Source organism: Carassius gibelio, chromosome A9, assembly GCF_023724105.1.
Source record: "Carassius gibelio isolate Cgi1373 ecotype wild population from Czech Republic chromosome A9, carGib1.2-hapl.c, whole genome shotgun sequence".
NCBI classification, from domain to species: Eukaryota; Metazoa; Chordata; class Actinopteri; order Cypriniformes; family Cyprinidae; genus Carassius; species Carassius gibelio.
The window spans coordinates 25,949,868-25,965,147 of record NC_068379.1 but is presented as its reverse complement, the minus strand read 5'-3'; the positions used below and the strand labels follow the sequence as shown (position 1 = coordinate 25,965,147).

Below are 15,280 nucleotides of genomic sequence, written 5' to 3'. Positions count from 1 at the left end.
CATTCACTGCCATTGTGAAGCTTGGAAGAGCCAGGAATCTTTCTTATATAACTCTGACTGTATTCTTCTGAAAGCGAAGGATGTTTTGAGGATGAGTAAATCTAGGAGTCATTTTCATTTTCGGGTGAACTATCGCTTTAAGCTTGATTTTCCATTGTAGTTTGGAGAAATGTAGCTTAGAATCACTTTCCAATGGATGTGCTGCAGTGAATGGGTGCCGTCAGAATCAGAGTCTGATAAAAACATTACAATAATCCACAGCATTTCAGATTTTGTCTTCTCCAGATGTTAACTGATGAACTGAAGTGCTGTGGATTAAATACAGTAGTTTGGATTCTTATTCTGACGGCACCCATTCATATGCCAGCCAAATTTCTCCATATCCGTTCCCATTAAGAAACAAACTCATCTTCATCTTGGATGCTCTAAATGTTGGTCAATTCTCAAAAAACTTTCATTTTTGACTTCTGATAGGTCTAAAAACACCCTGTTGAGTATTAAAGGCGTGCTGCATTATTTTGGGGCTGATTCACAAACATTTGCAAATCCGGTTTCACCCTTTCTGCTAAGAAATGGAAAAACAAACAAGAAGAAAATTGGCGACCAGAATGAACCTGTTTGTCAAGTTCAAGATAAATCTGGGTGGCACTGGTTTAAAAAAAAAAAAAAAATGACAATCCCCAATGACTCTCATTACTGACCCATGGAAAATTCATTCTAACATGCCACATCTTTATAATAGTTCAACAATTTCCTGACGGGGTGAAGTACAAGTTAACAAGCCATTTACAACAGGTCCATCAAACAGAACAGACGGAGAGAAAACCATTCAAGGGTTGAGTTCCCACAACCACAGATTTCACTACAGCCACATGAGGTTTCATAATAGCAACGAGTCTGTAGTTTGCCCAATGCGTCTGATTCAGTCCAAACATGTATGTGTGTGAGGACATGTTGTACTATTCGAGTGCATCTCAAATAACTCCAACCTTAAAAATTACATAAGCGCCATTATACAAAACACGTGCTTTTTCCAGCTTGTGATGGTGAATGTTTATGATTGTAAACCTTCTAAACATAGACGAACTAGAATTTAATACAGAAATGTCTACAAATATCCACTTTCCTGTGATTCATTTAATATACAAAATCATGGCTTTACAAACACACTTGTGAATGCAATTAATGTAAACAGAGTAAAACTGTCACTGATAAAGAAGGTGTCCATAAGAAAGTGGATTTTAAAAATGTTATATAAAAAAAAAAAGATGCATGCAAAATAAATGAAAGCATGAAGCATGAATGATGCATTGTGAGTCAACATAATAACTAAAGTGCAAGTTAATAAAACAATATCAAAGCCACAAATCATCCACTTCCTATTTTGGTACCATTGTCCATTCACACCATCTGGACACAGTCAATTTATGTTTCTCATGATATTAAAGCATATATATTTATATATATATATATATATATATATATATATATATATATATATATATATATATATATATATAAATCCAAAGGCTTTTGCTTAAATGCTTGAAACCCACTTGGTAAATTAATGCAATTTTTATGCAATTAAAATTTACATTAAAACAGCTAAAAAAAAAAAAAAAAAAAGCATCATTACTTATCCAGCGCATGCATGTTCCTCCTTCACTAGTGTTTTAAAACAATCCATGATGCTCCTAATGAAGTTGATCGATAAATGTGCTGAAATCTAGACAAGGAAACTTAAATATAAAATACTTTAGTGTGCTTTTCCAAAGCTTTCCCGTCATTCTAAAACGTGGGAAAAAGTCATAGTGGAGAATGACTCAGTGTGACTGCCAGCCTGATGTAAAATATATATAGACACGAGTCTGCTGAACAAACATGAACACATTCATTCAACAAGTTAAATGCCAGGTAAGGATTTACCACACCGCGTGTTTACTGAGGAAATCCGGGAAATCTTTTCAAAAAACCAAACCCAGGGAAGTCAAGTCATGGATATTAAATGAATCAAAGACAGATGGTGTCAGTCACCACGAACAGGGATCTAGTGATCTAGGGGTCTTACCTACAGTCGCTCCCAAAGCATCATGATCCCCTTCAGATAAAACTCGCTTAATACTTGAGTCGAGCACACGGTTAACGTGTCTTCATCCGACCCTAAAGAGCACATATATGGCCGCAAAGTCGTGCTACTTCTCCATACTCACAGGAATGTTTGAGAAAGCGCATTTTGCAATATCCTCTGCGCGCTTGGGAAGCTTCCTCTCCAACGCCTCAGAAAGAGAGTTGCGCAATGAACAAGAGAGAGAAAGAGAGAGGAGGAGAAACGGGCTTGCTGGGCTTGAAGCTGCTTTCACTGAGCTTTACACATTTTGTCACTTGTGACTTGAACTGCTTTTTTTAACAACATTTGAAGGTTTGAGGGACTGAAAGTAACTTAAATCTGTTCACACGTGACTTAATCCTTCCCCGCTGTCTGAAAATGAGGCGCGTGAGTGAGTTACACGCTCAATCCTGCAGGGGGCGCACTTTCAATGCTTCTGCTAGAACCAGAGTTAGATTTTGAGTTTTTTGCATTGTATTTATTACGTTTACAAAAGACAAACACTGTGCAAAGTTAAAAAAACAGTGAACAATACTTTAAATACACAAATAACACTTGATTGAGATTTCATTTCATTTTTTTTAGATTTCATTGTAAGTGCATAATTGGTTTTCAAACTGTTTCTATTAATTAATATTTTATTTTCATGGTTTTTTGAGTGTGTGTCTTTGTACGTATGTAATGATGTGATGTAATTCAGCTGCCTATCTTGGCCAGGTCTCCCTTGCAAAAGAGATTTTTAATCTCAATGGGCTTCTCCTGGTTAAATAAAGGATAAACAAACACCCACTGTATTTTTACTGTAAGCATGGGGCATCATTTTATTTTAATTTATAATAGTAGTAACCATGAACTTGTTTGTGGTTCAAAAGTTTTTTTGTTTGTTTGTTTTTTGTACTATTTATATATATGTAGGACCCTGAAACACAAAAGCAGTCTTAAGTCTCTGGGGTATATTTGTAGCAATGGCCAAAAATACATTCTATGGGTCAAAATTATTTATTTTTATTTTATGCAACAAAAAAAAAAAATAATAATAAAAAAATAAAATAAAAATTTGATATTAAGTAAAGATCAAGTTCCATGAAGATATTTTGTCAATTTCCTACCATAAACATATTAAAACTTAATTTTTGATTAATAATATGTATTGCTAAGAATTCATGGTCACATAAATGTTGTAAATATATTTTTGCAATTGAAAAAAAACCTTTTATTTAGCCTTCCATTCTTATTTTCAAGTAAAAAAAATAAGGTGGATTACCTAATTAAGAATAATAAAAAAGTAAAAAAATTAAGCTATGAACAAAAAAAAAGGGGGGGGGGGGGTTTCTTGAATAAGTGATAATTAAGCAGTTTAAAATTCTGAAGCATAAGTTTGGTGTGTTAGATTTTTTTATATATATAAATCATAATAATGGAAAAAATAGGAAAACATTAAATTCAGAAGCAATGATATGATCAGAAATGATTTAAATAAATTGTAATATTATAGCAAGTGTCTGGTTTGGTATCTCTGCTCTTTGTGGCTGTAACTTCCAGACTCTTTATGGTAGAATAACTAAAATAGTAGAAGAAGAAAATCTGAATAAACATGTGGGACTCCAGTATATTATCCAGGATTATCCCGTGCAATATCCTCCTCTAGTCAATGGAGTTAAGCTATGCACATTCAGAGATGGACTGTACGAGGATTTCTGCTATTAATGATCGGTGGAAAGTCTATAAGAATTGATGTTCTTCACTAACCATATATAAAGCACAGACATTCACTTCTGCTGGAGTTCTTCAGTTCTAACCAACCACATGTTTATTTTTCTTGGTTCTTGCTTTACCAAGCGTCACATATTTCTTCGGGCTGTCAGAATGACGTTTTATATTCATGATCTGGTCATTGCTCAGCAGCTGGGGATTCATCATCAGATCATGATGCTTGCAGAGGCCTGGGAAACGAACCTCCCATTTCCTGTTGTTATATAAAATAGAAATAACCCATCATTTATTTATTTTTCTTCTTCTTGTGCAGGGCCAAGGGCTTTTCTTCCAGTTAGTGGAGCTCAGAGTTGGCCCACACTTCAGTTTGGACAGGAGGAGCGAGAACTGGAAGCAGAGACGGAGTGTGTTCCTCTGAGATCTGCTCCAGCGAGCCGCGCTCCTTCCCATGATTCCTCACTCTGTGTCGGCTCCACGCATGCCTCTGAGGAAAGATACAGCCGGTCACATATTCTCCAGTGTGTGTTTTTGTCTCAAATGTTTATGCACACTGTAAAAAATTGTCCTGTAAATTAACGGTAGTATACTGGCAGCAGGGTTTCCAGCAGTGTACCGTAATTTTACAGTTTTATTACCGTTTTCTGAATTACGGCTTTTTTGTAAATTAACGGTAATATACTGGCAGCAGGGTTTCCAGCTGTGTACCGTTATTTTACAGTTTCCAGAATTACAGCTTTTCTGTAAATTAACGGTAATAAACTGGCAGCAGGGTTTCCAGCTGTGTACCGTTATTTTACAGTTTTCTGAATTACAGCTTTTTTTGTAAATTAACAGTAATATACTGGCAGCAGGGTTTCAGGTTTTAATTTTTCAGGATCATTACTGTATTCTAGTTTTTTGTTTTTTTTTCTAAACCGTAGAACTGGCAATTTTGCCAATCATTAACTTTATAAAAAATATCTGTATTTTAACAAATTCACAAACTGGCATTTCATTTATACTAAAAAGTGGCAGCAAATAGACAGAAAAGAGAAGACCAAGGGGGTATTTCTTATAGAACACTATTTATTTAAGTGCCCAACCAATAATTCAAATGCTTTCTCAAAAAAAAAAAAAAAGCAATCAAAATGGAAGAATCAGTCTTTGTATGTGTTAGAGAAAGATGAGATGAAGAGAGAAGAAAATTAACCAATTTACAAAACAGACAATGTGCAAAATGAACCCTGCAGAAGTCTGTGGACATATTTAAACTAATTTAAGTTGACCATATAAAACACAAAACAAGCAGCCATTTTAGGTCTAGCTCAGTGCTATGAGTATGACAATGCATGGGCATGGGCTTGGAGTGTACATTCCCCTAAAAACAGCCTTTAAGAAATGGCAAACAACTTCTGAACAAGAATCTTATTTTGGTGTAATAAGTCAAAACCTGGCAAGGATTTGTAGAACAGTCCAAGAACGTTTCAGAAGCATAAAACTGTCACCAACTCTGATGCAAGTGTAGCCAGGGAGGGGTGTAGTCTGAAACATAAACATTGAGAAAAATCCTTTTTAAGTTAAAATAACATCAGCAGAATTTTAATAGAACGTAACAAAAAACATGTATACTGTATAATAATATAAAACATTTCAGAAACTTAGGACCCTACGATTTCCACGATGTGAAAAACATGGATGCAATCACGGAATCAAATCATGAAAACGGAATTAGGCAAATAATGTGGATTGTCACAGAATTTGTCACATTTGTGATGAATACAATAAAATAGTGTTGTACACTAACTGAAATCGCGATGTGGATTAGTGTATTAATTAATAAAAGTTGCAATATTATGTTAGAAGTTGTACTTATAATTTTTGTAAAGTTATCCAAAGGATTAATTAGCTAATCAAAAAAAGGAACACTAGATTAAGGGGGGGGGGGGGGGGGGGGGGGGTGAAATGCTATTTCATGCATACTGAAGTTTTTTACACTGTTAAAGAGTTGGATTCCCATGCTAAACATCGACAAAGTTTCAAAAATTAAGTTGTACGTTTGAAGGAGTATTTTTGTTCCAAAAAAACTCCTTCCGGTTTGTCACAAGTTTCGGAAAGTTTTTTTCGAGTATGGCTCTGTGTGACTTTAGATAGAGCAGAATTTCCTTATATGGGTCCTAAGGGCACTTCTGCCGGAAGAGCGTGTGCTCACGTATAGCGAGGCTGAGCACAGACATTCCCTGATCAGAGCGAGAGCGTCGCAAAATGTCACTAAAGAAGTGTGTTTTTGGTTGCCAGGGCAAGACAACCCTGCACAGATTACCAAAAAAAACAGCATTAAGGGACCAGTGGATGGAGTTTATTTTTACAGAGCATCAACGGAGTTGTGCAAGTGTTTTTGTTTGTTCCCTGCATTTGGAAGATGCTTGTTTTACAAACAAGGTCCAGTTTGACGACGGATTTGCGTATCGTTTATTTCTTAAGGATGATGCAATCCCAACGAAAAAGGGTCACGATCGTGTGTTGGAACCACAGGCGGTGAGTAAAACTGCTTAAAATATCTCTGCCTCCTTGTTAGTGTGTCCGCCTCCCATGCCGGAGACCCGGGTTCGAGCGCCGCTCGGAGCGAGTCGTTGCTGCTGCTGCTTTCGTTCAGTTTTAGCCTCTGGATCTGATTCTGGATCATAAATAAACGGCTGAATCTGACTGTTAACCATGGTTTGTTTTGGATGATGGTTTTTTTTCCCTCACGCTAATGTCACAACTTCCAAACGCTCTCAATGCAAAAGCCTACTGGCGCTCGTGATTATTTAGCTCCACCCACACGTCACATTAGTTTACAGAAAAGATAATCAATAGTTGCAGCTCTATCACACATACACACACACGAAAAAAAAATCAAGCGTCTTCACATCAATCCTTCAAAATAAAGGTTCGGTCTAATGTGATGTGATTGTGACGGAAATATATCACTTTTGTACAGTAGAATATGTCATTTTCAAAGTAATATAATAATACAAATAAGAATTATAGTAATAAAAATAATAATAATAATCATTAAAAATGATGTTTAAGGAATAATTACACAATTGTTATTCCATGTTTTAATTGTAACAGGAATAAAAATGGAATTTGAGAATAAAACATATTTCTAAAATGTATTTTAACCATTAAGATGTAATTTGAAAAAGTTAAAACAAAACAAAAAAAAATTATAAAACATATTTACTTAATTTCTTCATGAGTGTTAAGTTAAATATTAAGCAGACTTTACCTGAGAATGACAGGTGAGTTGCACTTTATATTAGAGCAGTCAAATTTACTTAAAATATATTTGTGCAAATTCTTTACTTTTCGCAAAGTAAATCTTATTTAATTTTTTTCAGAGTTGAGCGCTTGCATACAATTTTTTATAATTCATAGAAATGGAAAATGCTTCTTTTCTCTTTTTTTTCTCATTGTTTCCACACTATTAGTATGACCAGTACTTAATTTGTAAATTGCTAGTTCCCGGAATAAAGTGGGGTGACCGGTTAGAGGACGGAGAGATAACGGTGCATTTGAGCAACATTAGTGGACCAACTAAACTGATTAATAGTGTGCATGTACTCAAAAAAAATAAATAAATAAAAAATAAAAAAAATCATGGTTTTAATAAAATCATTATATTATTTCAACCTCGAAATTTTTTTGTGTGTTTGGATAGTTTTTGTGTAACCTGGGACTGAACAGTCGCAACAACATAGGGGTTGTAATGAGTGCGGACTGTATCCTCTTCAGGGTAGTTCTCAGTGCCACTGACGACTTTTTTTTGGGTCAAATATAGGTTTGTGGGTTTTATTTATAAAACCGTTTCTTTGCTGTAAATTATTTTATTTTATGAAATGCAAACTACAGGGACGAAACGTTAGTAACCAAAATGAGTCACACCAGTCTTTTTTAACTGACTACTTTTAAATGTTGATTTTTTTTTTTTTGTTAAACAAGTTTAAATGTGAGAAATATTCTATGTGTGTAAACTGTGAAATAAGTTGTATTAAGAACTGTATTTAATGAAAATGTATGTGTAACTTCACTTGCCTAGATGAAGTCCCATTTGAAGTCCATTCGATTTTTTTGTAGAGTGGCAACCTTTGGATTGACTGTAGTGGACTTCTTATTCACCACCTTCCCCGTCTTCTTGGAGACTACCTTGCCTCGGCAGGTCTTTGAGCCTCTTTCTGGGTTTATTCCATAGAATCATCTAAGGAAAGTTGCATTACACATTACCGAAGTGTATAATAACCATTTTTCAAAATTCTGATTAATTAATTTGGTTTAGAATTTAGATTAATTTTGTAAAACTTTATAATAAGTATAAAGTAATAAAGCACTTATAAATCATTTGCAAACGATCTATATATATATTCTGACTCGTTTGGATTTAATGTGGATCTACATGCCTTTCTCCTATTTTCTCCGTGTCTGGCATGCGAATAAAACCACATTTGACAGTTTCAGATGATGAACTGAAAAAACTGAAATGGAAGAACACAAGTAGAACACAGGAGAAAGGTTGAGGTAACTAGTTTGCAAATAATTTATTACTTTACTACTGTATACTTATTATGAAGTGTTACCACAGATCTAAGAGAGTGATTAAAACATACGCAAAAAGGAAAACACTTACCTTTGAAAAAACTCTAATGTGCAACAAGCCGCCTCTTGATACTGCAGGTTGAAGATGTAGTGCACAGCAAACACTTGCAACTGCAGTCAAAAATGTTGACTGGACACTCACAAAAAAAAAAGAAAAAAAAGAAGCAATTGTAAAAATTGTGCACAACAGCAATGTTAACAATTTTATATATCAGCCATCAGTAAATGTTTCTTCTTCATCATGTGCAATAACACACTAACCCAGCAAAATCAGATGAGGATTGGCAGGTAGATTGAGTGTCTTCTCAACCTCAGATGCAGATGCTGCAACCTGTAGAGAACACACAATACACAAATAATAATATTACATAATATAAATGTGGTGAAGTGGAAAGAAGAAAATTAAATACTTACATCTGCATGTGAAACCAGTCCATCTTCATGTTCCTGGAAGTGGGACATAAGGTTAGAATCTTGACAAGCAGGTGTACCATATCTTTGTTCTCATCCTGGGACATCCTCCAACTTTTCATTAAAAACACTTAAAAATATTCTGTCTACTGCTCTCTCCTCTTCCTCTCTCTCTCTCTCTCTCACACACACACACACACACACTCTCTCTCTCACACACACACACTCTCTCTCACACACACACTCTCACACACACAAAACTGTATTTGAGGCTGAGGAACAAGTTAGAATGTAAGTGAATGAAGTAACGTTTCCTCTGTGATATAGAGATTTGTGCCAATAAATCCAGTGCAAAATTAAAATTAAAATGTGCTCACATACAAAGCCCACTTTATTAACAATAAGTTCGAATATATTTAGATTACACTCTAACTAGTTTTAGATACGACTTATATTGAAAGACTAATGTGTCACTCTGAAAAAAACAAACGTTTCTCACCATAACGTTAACGCTACTCTTTCCATCTATCCAGTCAAGTGCTCATGCAAAAGGCGATGAGTTCATGCTTCCTAAGTAAAATTAAGTTTACAGGCCTATTTTCGATTTCCCAATATATAAGGATAATATATAAGTTACCAACTTTATACGCACCTAACTTAGCAACATTAATGCAAATAAAACAAATCCTCCATTTTAAACTACACTGGGTTGGCGCCATTGCAAAATGTAAATATAATTGTGCAAATAAGTGTTTCAGAAAATCAGGAAAACACACTTACTTCATATCCTCGTTATCTGCAATCTGTAATCGAGATTATATTTGAGATAATATCCGTTTTATTCACAGAGACTTTTCTCTGGTATCAGACGCTTAACCGTTGCTCCCCTCCCCCACCGATCACGTGCTCATCTTCTAAAGTTGCCAAATATGTTCAATTCATATCCAATTAAATAATCAGCGAACGCAGGTATTTTATATTTAACTATTTACAAGTTTAACATTTACAGGATTTTACACCAGGAAAGAAAAAAAAAACGATGCAAATCCTTCACAAACACACTCATACACACTTAACTTTCAGGAGAAATTTGTAAAAATTGCATACATGCTAGTTCACCGTCTTGGCAAGATTTGTCAAAGGTAAATTAAAATATTGTGCCCACATTAAAAAAACGCTGCAGTTTAAGATAAAAATGTATTCAGACTTTGATCTGCTTACCTGTAAATGAGCCTCAACTTGAGATGAAATCCATAAAACTTTGACTGAAACCATGCTCCTCCATGCCTCAGCTAGCCTTTGGTTCCCCCTCTCCCACCGATCACGTGTGCATTTACGGTAAGACACCGTAATTTTAGAAAACAGTTCAGTACTGTATATTTACGCTGTTAATATGCTGTAAATTTACAGAAATTTTTTACAGTGCAATGAGTCATTTTAAGCAGTAAGTGATTAGTTATATCACCCTTACTTGTAGCCCTTATAATGCATGAAGACATTACCTTGCATTTGATCCGAGGATCAGAAAAAATGTAAGACAAAATGAAAAAGTAAATTCATATAACCCACTGTGTGCATATAGATATATATACTTGAAATAATATAAAAAAACATTTAAAAATATTTTTAAATATATATATATATATAAATGTAAATTTGTAAATGTTATAAAATTAATTAAAATATATATATTTTCTTTACTTGAAATAAAATTAATAAAATATAAAAACCTTCAAAAATATGTAAAAATACAAATATAACCATAAAAAAAGCCTTTGTTGTTTTATTTTTAGCTATAGTTGTCCAGGTAAAATTTCTAATTATCATTTTGTTTAACATGATGTACTAAAATAACTACTAAAACTGAAGTAAAAATGAATAAAAAACTATACATATTTAAAACAAATAATACAAATAACAAACATGATAAAATAACTAAAATAACAAACACAAACTAAAGCTGTAAAATCAAAACATTCAAAATATTAACAATGTCCGTGTAAAAATAACATTCTCAAATTCATCTCCATTTTCACAAATTTAGTTTATAAAATATAAGAATTAAATAAAAAATTAATCTAAAATAAATAATTTATGACATTTATTATATATATATATATATATATATATATATAATTATTATCATTATTATTATTATTATTATTATTATAATTCACATCACATAGCATTATGATAAAAAAAAAATGTTATAAAAAATAACGAGATAACAGACAAAAAAAAAAATACTGTACAAAATAGCTGACAGAAAACAGCAATATTCAACCTGGCTGAAAAATACTGAATATATTAAGCAATGGAAAATTTTAATACACAAGCATTACGGTTTATTAAAAAGCATCCTGTTTCCTCTCAAACAGGAAAGAGATGCTGAGAGGCTACAGGAAACGAAGGTTAAACATCCACACCTTGATATTAATCCTCAAAAATATATGAAACAATCAGCTTCTCAGATTGCATGAGCAGATCTACTCCCTTTCAAGTCTTGTTTATAATGCAAAAATACTTTTAATGAACGTGCTTGTATTGTAAAATAGTGGCTTTCAATTACAAAAAATGATCATACTGTATATGCACATATAAACATAGAAGGATTTAATTCTGGATGGTCATTTCCTTGTTTGTGTGCATCTCTAAGACTTCTTCTCTAATGCTATTATTGCATGTTTACAGGCACTTCCTGCTTTCTTCTCTATAGGCGACACTGCTCTAGAAATCACCACATACCATGATGTCCTTGCAGAAGTGGTGAGAGAGTGTTTCCTTAAAATCACACGCAAGGTCTGGAAAAAAATCAGCATTTAAGAATCGGCTCCCTTTTAAATCATGAGTGGGAATTTGGAAATAAATCAGAAACAGCACAAAGACTGTTAAATTATATGACAGAAAAATTAAAGAAATAATTCAGCAGCAAATAATTAATTTCATTAGTCGAACACGGGCTTACACGGGCCTATTCACACACACACACACACACACACACACACACACACACTATATGGTATACTAAATAACTGTATAATAAAAAATAAAATAAAAACAGTGCTGCACAAAATATTATACATTTTTTAGAAACATAGTATATAGTTTAGAGATTTTTTTTTCCAATACACATATTTAGAAATACGATTAAAAGTGATATTCATTTTGCCATACATCCCACAAAATGTCCAGCATATAATTTGAGCATTAATAAAATAAATATGAATTAAGCACAAACGGTTACAGGTGCATTGCAAGTTATTGACATTTTATTTTTATGGACATCAGTGTTATTTGAGTATTATTTTAAATATTATAAATAGTGTTTATTCATTTATTTTCAATAATCTTTCTTAATTACATTTTTTTGATTTTAGATAAAAGTTTTGGTAATTTTGTTATGTGATTTTGTCATTTTTAGAAGGTTTTCTTATATATTATAATATATTTATTTTTAATATTTTTCTTAATTTAATTTTTACATTTTAGATAAAAGTTTTGGTAATTTTGTTATGTGATTTTGTCATTTTTAGAAGGTTGTCTTATATATTATATTTTATTATATTATATTTATTTTTAATAATTTTTCTTAATTAAATTTCTAGATTTTAGATAAAAATTTTGGTAATTTTGTTATGTGATTTTGACATTTTTAGGTTTTCTTATATATTATATTATATTTATTTGTAATTATTTTTCTTGATTTAATTTTTAGATTTTAGATAAAAGTTTTGGTAATTTTGTTATGTGATTTTGACATTTTTAGAAGGTTTTCTTATATATTATATTATATTATAATATATTTATTTTTAATATTTTTCTTAATTTAATTTTTACATTTTAGATAAAAGTTTTGGTAATTTTGTTATGTGATTTTGTCATTTATAGAAGGTTTTCTCATATATTATATTATATTATATTTATTTGTAATTATTTTTCTTGATTTAATTTTTAGATTTTAGATAAAAGTTTTGGTAATTTTGTTATGTGATTTTGTCATTTTTAGAAGGTTGTCTTATATATTATATTATATTATATTTATTTTTAATAATTTTTCTTAATTTAATTTTTAGATTTTAGATAAACATTTTGGTAATTTTGTTATGTGATTTTGACATTTTTAGGTTTTCTTATATATTATATTATATTTATTTGTAATTATTTTTCTTGATTTAATTTTTAGATTTTAGATAAAAGTTTTGGTAATTTTGTTATGTGATTTTGACATTTTTAGAAGGTTTTCTTATATATTATATTTATTTGTAATTATTTTTCTTGATTTAATTTTTAGATTTTAGATAAAAGTTTTGGTAATTTTGTTATGTGATTTTGTCATTTTTAGAAGGTTGTCTTATATATTATATTATATTATATTTATTTTTAATAATTTTTCTTAATTTAATTTTTAGATTTTAGATAAACATTTTGGTAATTTTGTTATGTGATTTTGACATTTTTAGGTTTTCTTATATATTATATTATATTTATTTGTAATTATTTTTCTTGATTTAATTTTTAGATTTTAGATAAAAGTTTTGGTAATTTTGTTATGTGATTTTGACATTTTTAGAAGGTTTTCTTATATATTATATTATATTATAATATATTTATTTTTAATATTTTTCTTAATTTAATTTTTACATTTTAGATAAAAGTTTTGGTAATTTTGTTATGTGATTTTGTCATTTTTAGAAGGTTTTCTCATATATTATATTATATTATATTTATTTGTAATTATTTTTCTTGATTTAATTTTTAGATTTTAGATAAAAGTTTTGGTAATTTTGTTATGTGATTTTGACATTTTTAGAAGGTTTTCTTATATATTATATTTATTTGTAATTATTTTTCTTGATTTAATTTTTAGATTTTAGATAAAAGTTTTGGTAATTTTGTTATGTGATTTTGTCATTTTTAGAAGGTTTTCTCATATATTATATTATATTATATTTATTTGTAATTATTTTTCTTGATTTAATTTTTAGATTTTATATAAACATTTTGGTAATTTTGTTATGTGATTTTGACATTTTTAGAAGGTTTTCTTATATATTATATTATATTATATTATATTTATTTTTAATAATTTTTCTTAATTACATTTTTGGATTTTAGATACAAGTTTTGGTAATTTTGTTATGTGATTGCATTTTTTATACATAAATGCTGTGCATGATGCTTATTGGTCATTCATACTTAAAATGTATTTAAAACTGCACTTTAAACTGATTTTTCCCCCTCAAATGAAGGCAGAATAGTAGAAATAATGCTGATGAACGCTGGTTTTGGTGTTATTCATCCTCACAACAGCTGGACTCTGACCTTTAAGCCAATCCGTCGCTCCATTGTGTCTCCCAAATTCCCATCAGTCTCTCTCCCGAGCAGATCCGGACTTTTGGAAAGATGCCAGGCTTCTTCAAGGACCAGCGTCTCCGTTGTGCGTCTGGGTCTCATGTGTACTGTTAGATATCAGTCGATGAACTTTCTTTGCTACCTTGAAGGGTCACCTTTGCCTTCTCCTTGAAAGCTCACAGTCTGTTGAGGAGAAGAGAGCTTTACGAGCTGTTTAACAGCCGAGGACAGACACAAAGGACCAGAAGAGTCTCATCTGCTGCATTCAACACTTCAAGTGTCTCTTCGTGTTTTGGTTTAATCAGTATTTATACCAAAAATTACTATATCGAGAATGAAGGAACCGATTCCATCCATCCATACAGACAGAGATAAATAATACAGTACTAAAATAACTAAAACTAATAAATACAAAACTAACTAAAAACTATGTAGTCTTTTAAAGAAATACTAAAATGTATCATGTAAAATAACAAAAAATGGAACCAAAATGAAAGTGAAAACAGAAGCTGTAAGTGCTAAAATCAAATAAAACTACATACAGTATATTAAAAACTAAAAATGTCATTCAAAATATTAACAAAAAAATATATAATATTATAGCAATAGCACGAAAAATAAGACAGATTGATATATTCATGAGATATATCAGTAACATTACAATTAATAAACTGGTTACAATGTTTTATTTCTAGCACTAGAGGGCACAATTTCTCTGATTTGTGTTTTCAGTGGAATTAAAAACATGGGTCTACTATCACACTGAACTCATGCTGTATAACAGAAAAGAGACTGAGTGTTAGTATGCTACTCCATATTTCTGAATTCCCATTTTAGAGCATGAATAGAATTGAGTGTACTTCTGTAAGTGTTTCGTTGGGAGTGTAGTATGAATATATGTCCTGGACGTGCTCCATCCATCATCCTCACATTGTCCTTTAGGCTGTATGCACCCATGGCATTATGGGAAAGTGTCCACTGGTTGCACACTTCAAATATTCTGAGTTAAAGAAGACTGATTTCTCTTAAACTGTTTTAAGATGTTTAACAATCAATCAATCCATTTCAAATATGATTTTTTTT

General features: G+C 31.4%; 1 protein-coding gene across 3 annotated transcripts in view; it reads right to left on the bottom strand.

Moving 5' to 3' along the window:
• Nucleotides 1–2,277, bottom strand: part of LOC128020259 (interleukin-1 receptor type 1) — a 19,595-nt gene extending 17,318 nt beyond the window's left edge. The window contains exon 1 of one of the 3 annotated variants that reach the window (XM_052607054.1): nucleotides 2,211–2,277. In XM_052607054.1, the coding sequence (XP_052463014.1) occupies nucleotides 2,211–2,232 (22 nt within the window). In that variant the 5' untranslated portion in view covers nucleotides 2,233–2,277. Of the gene's footprint in view, nucleotides 1–2,068 lie in introns of all 3 variants that reach the window. The other 2 variants (XM_052607053.1, XM_052607055.1) reach the window with 2 other exon arrangements.
• Nucleotides 2,278–15,280: the final 13,003 nt, after the last annotated feature.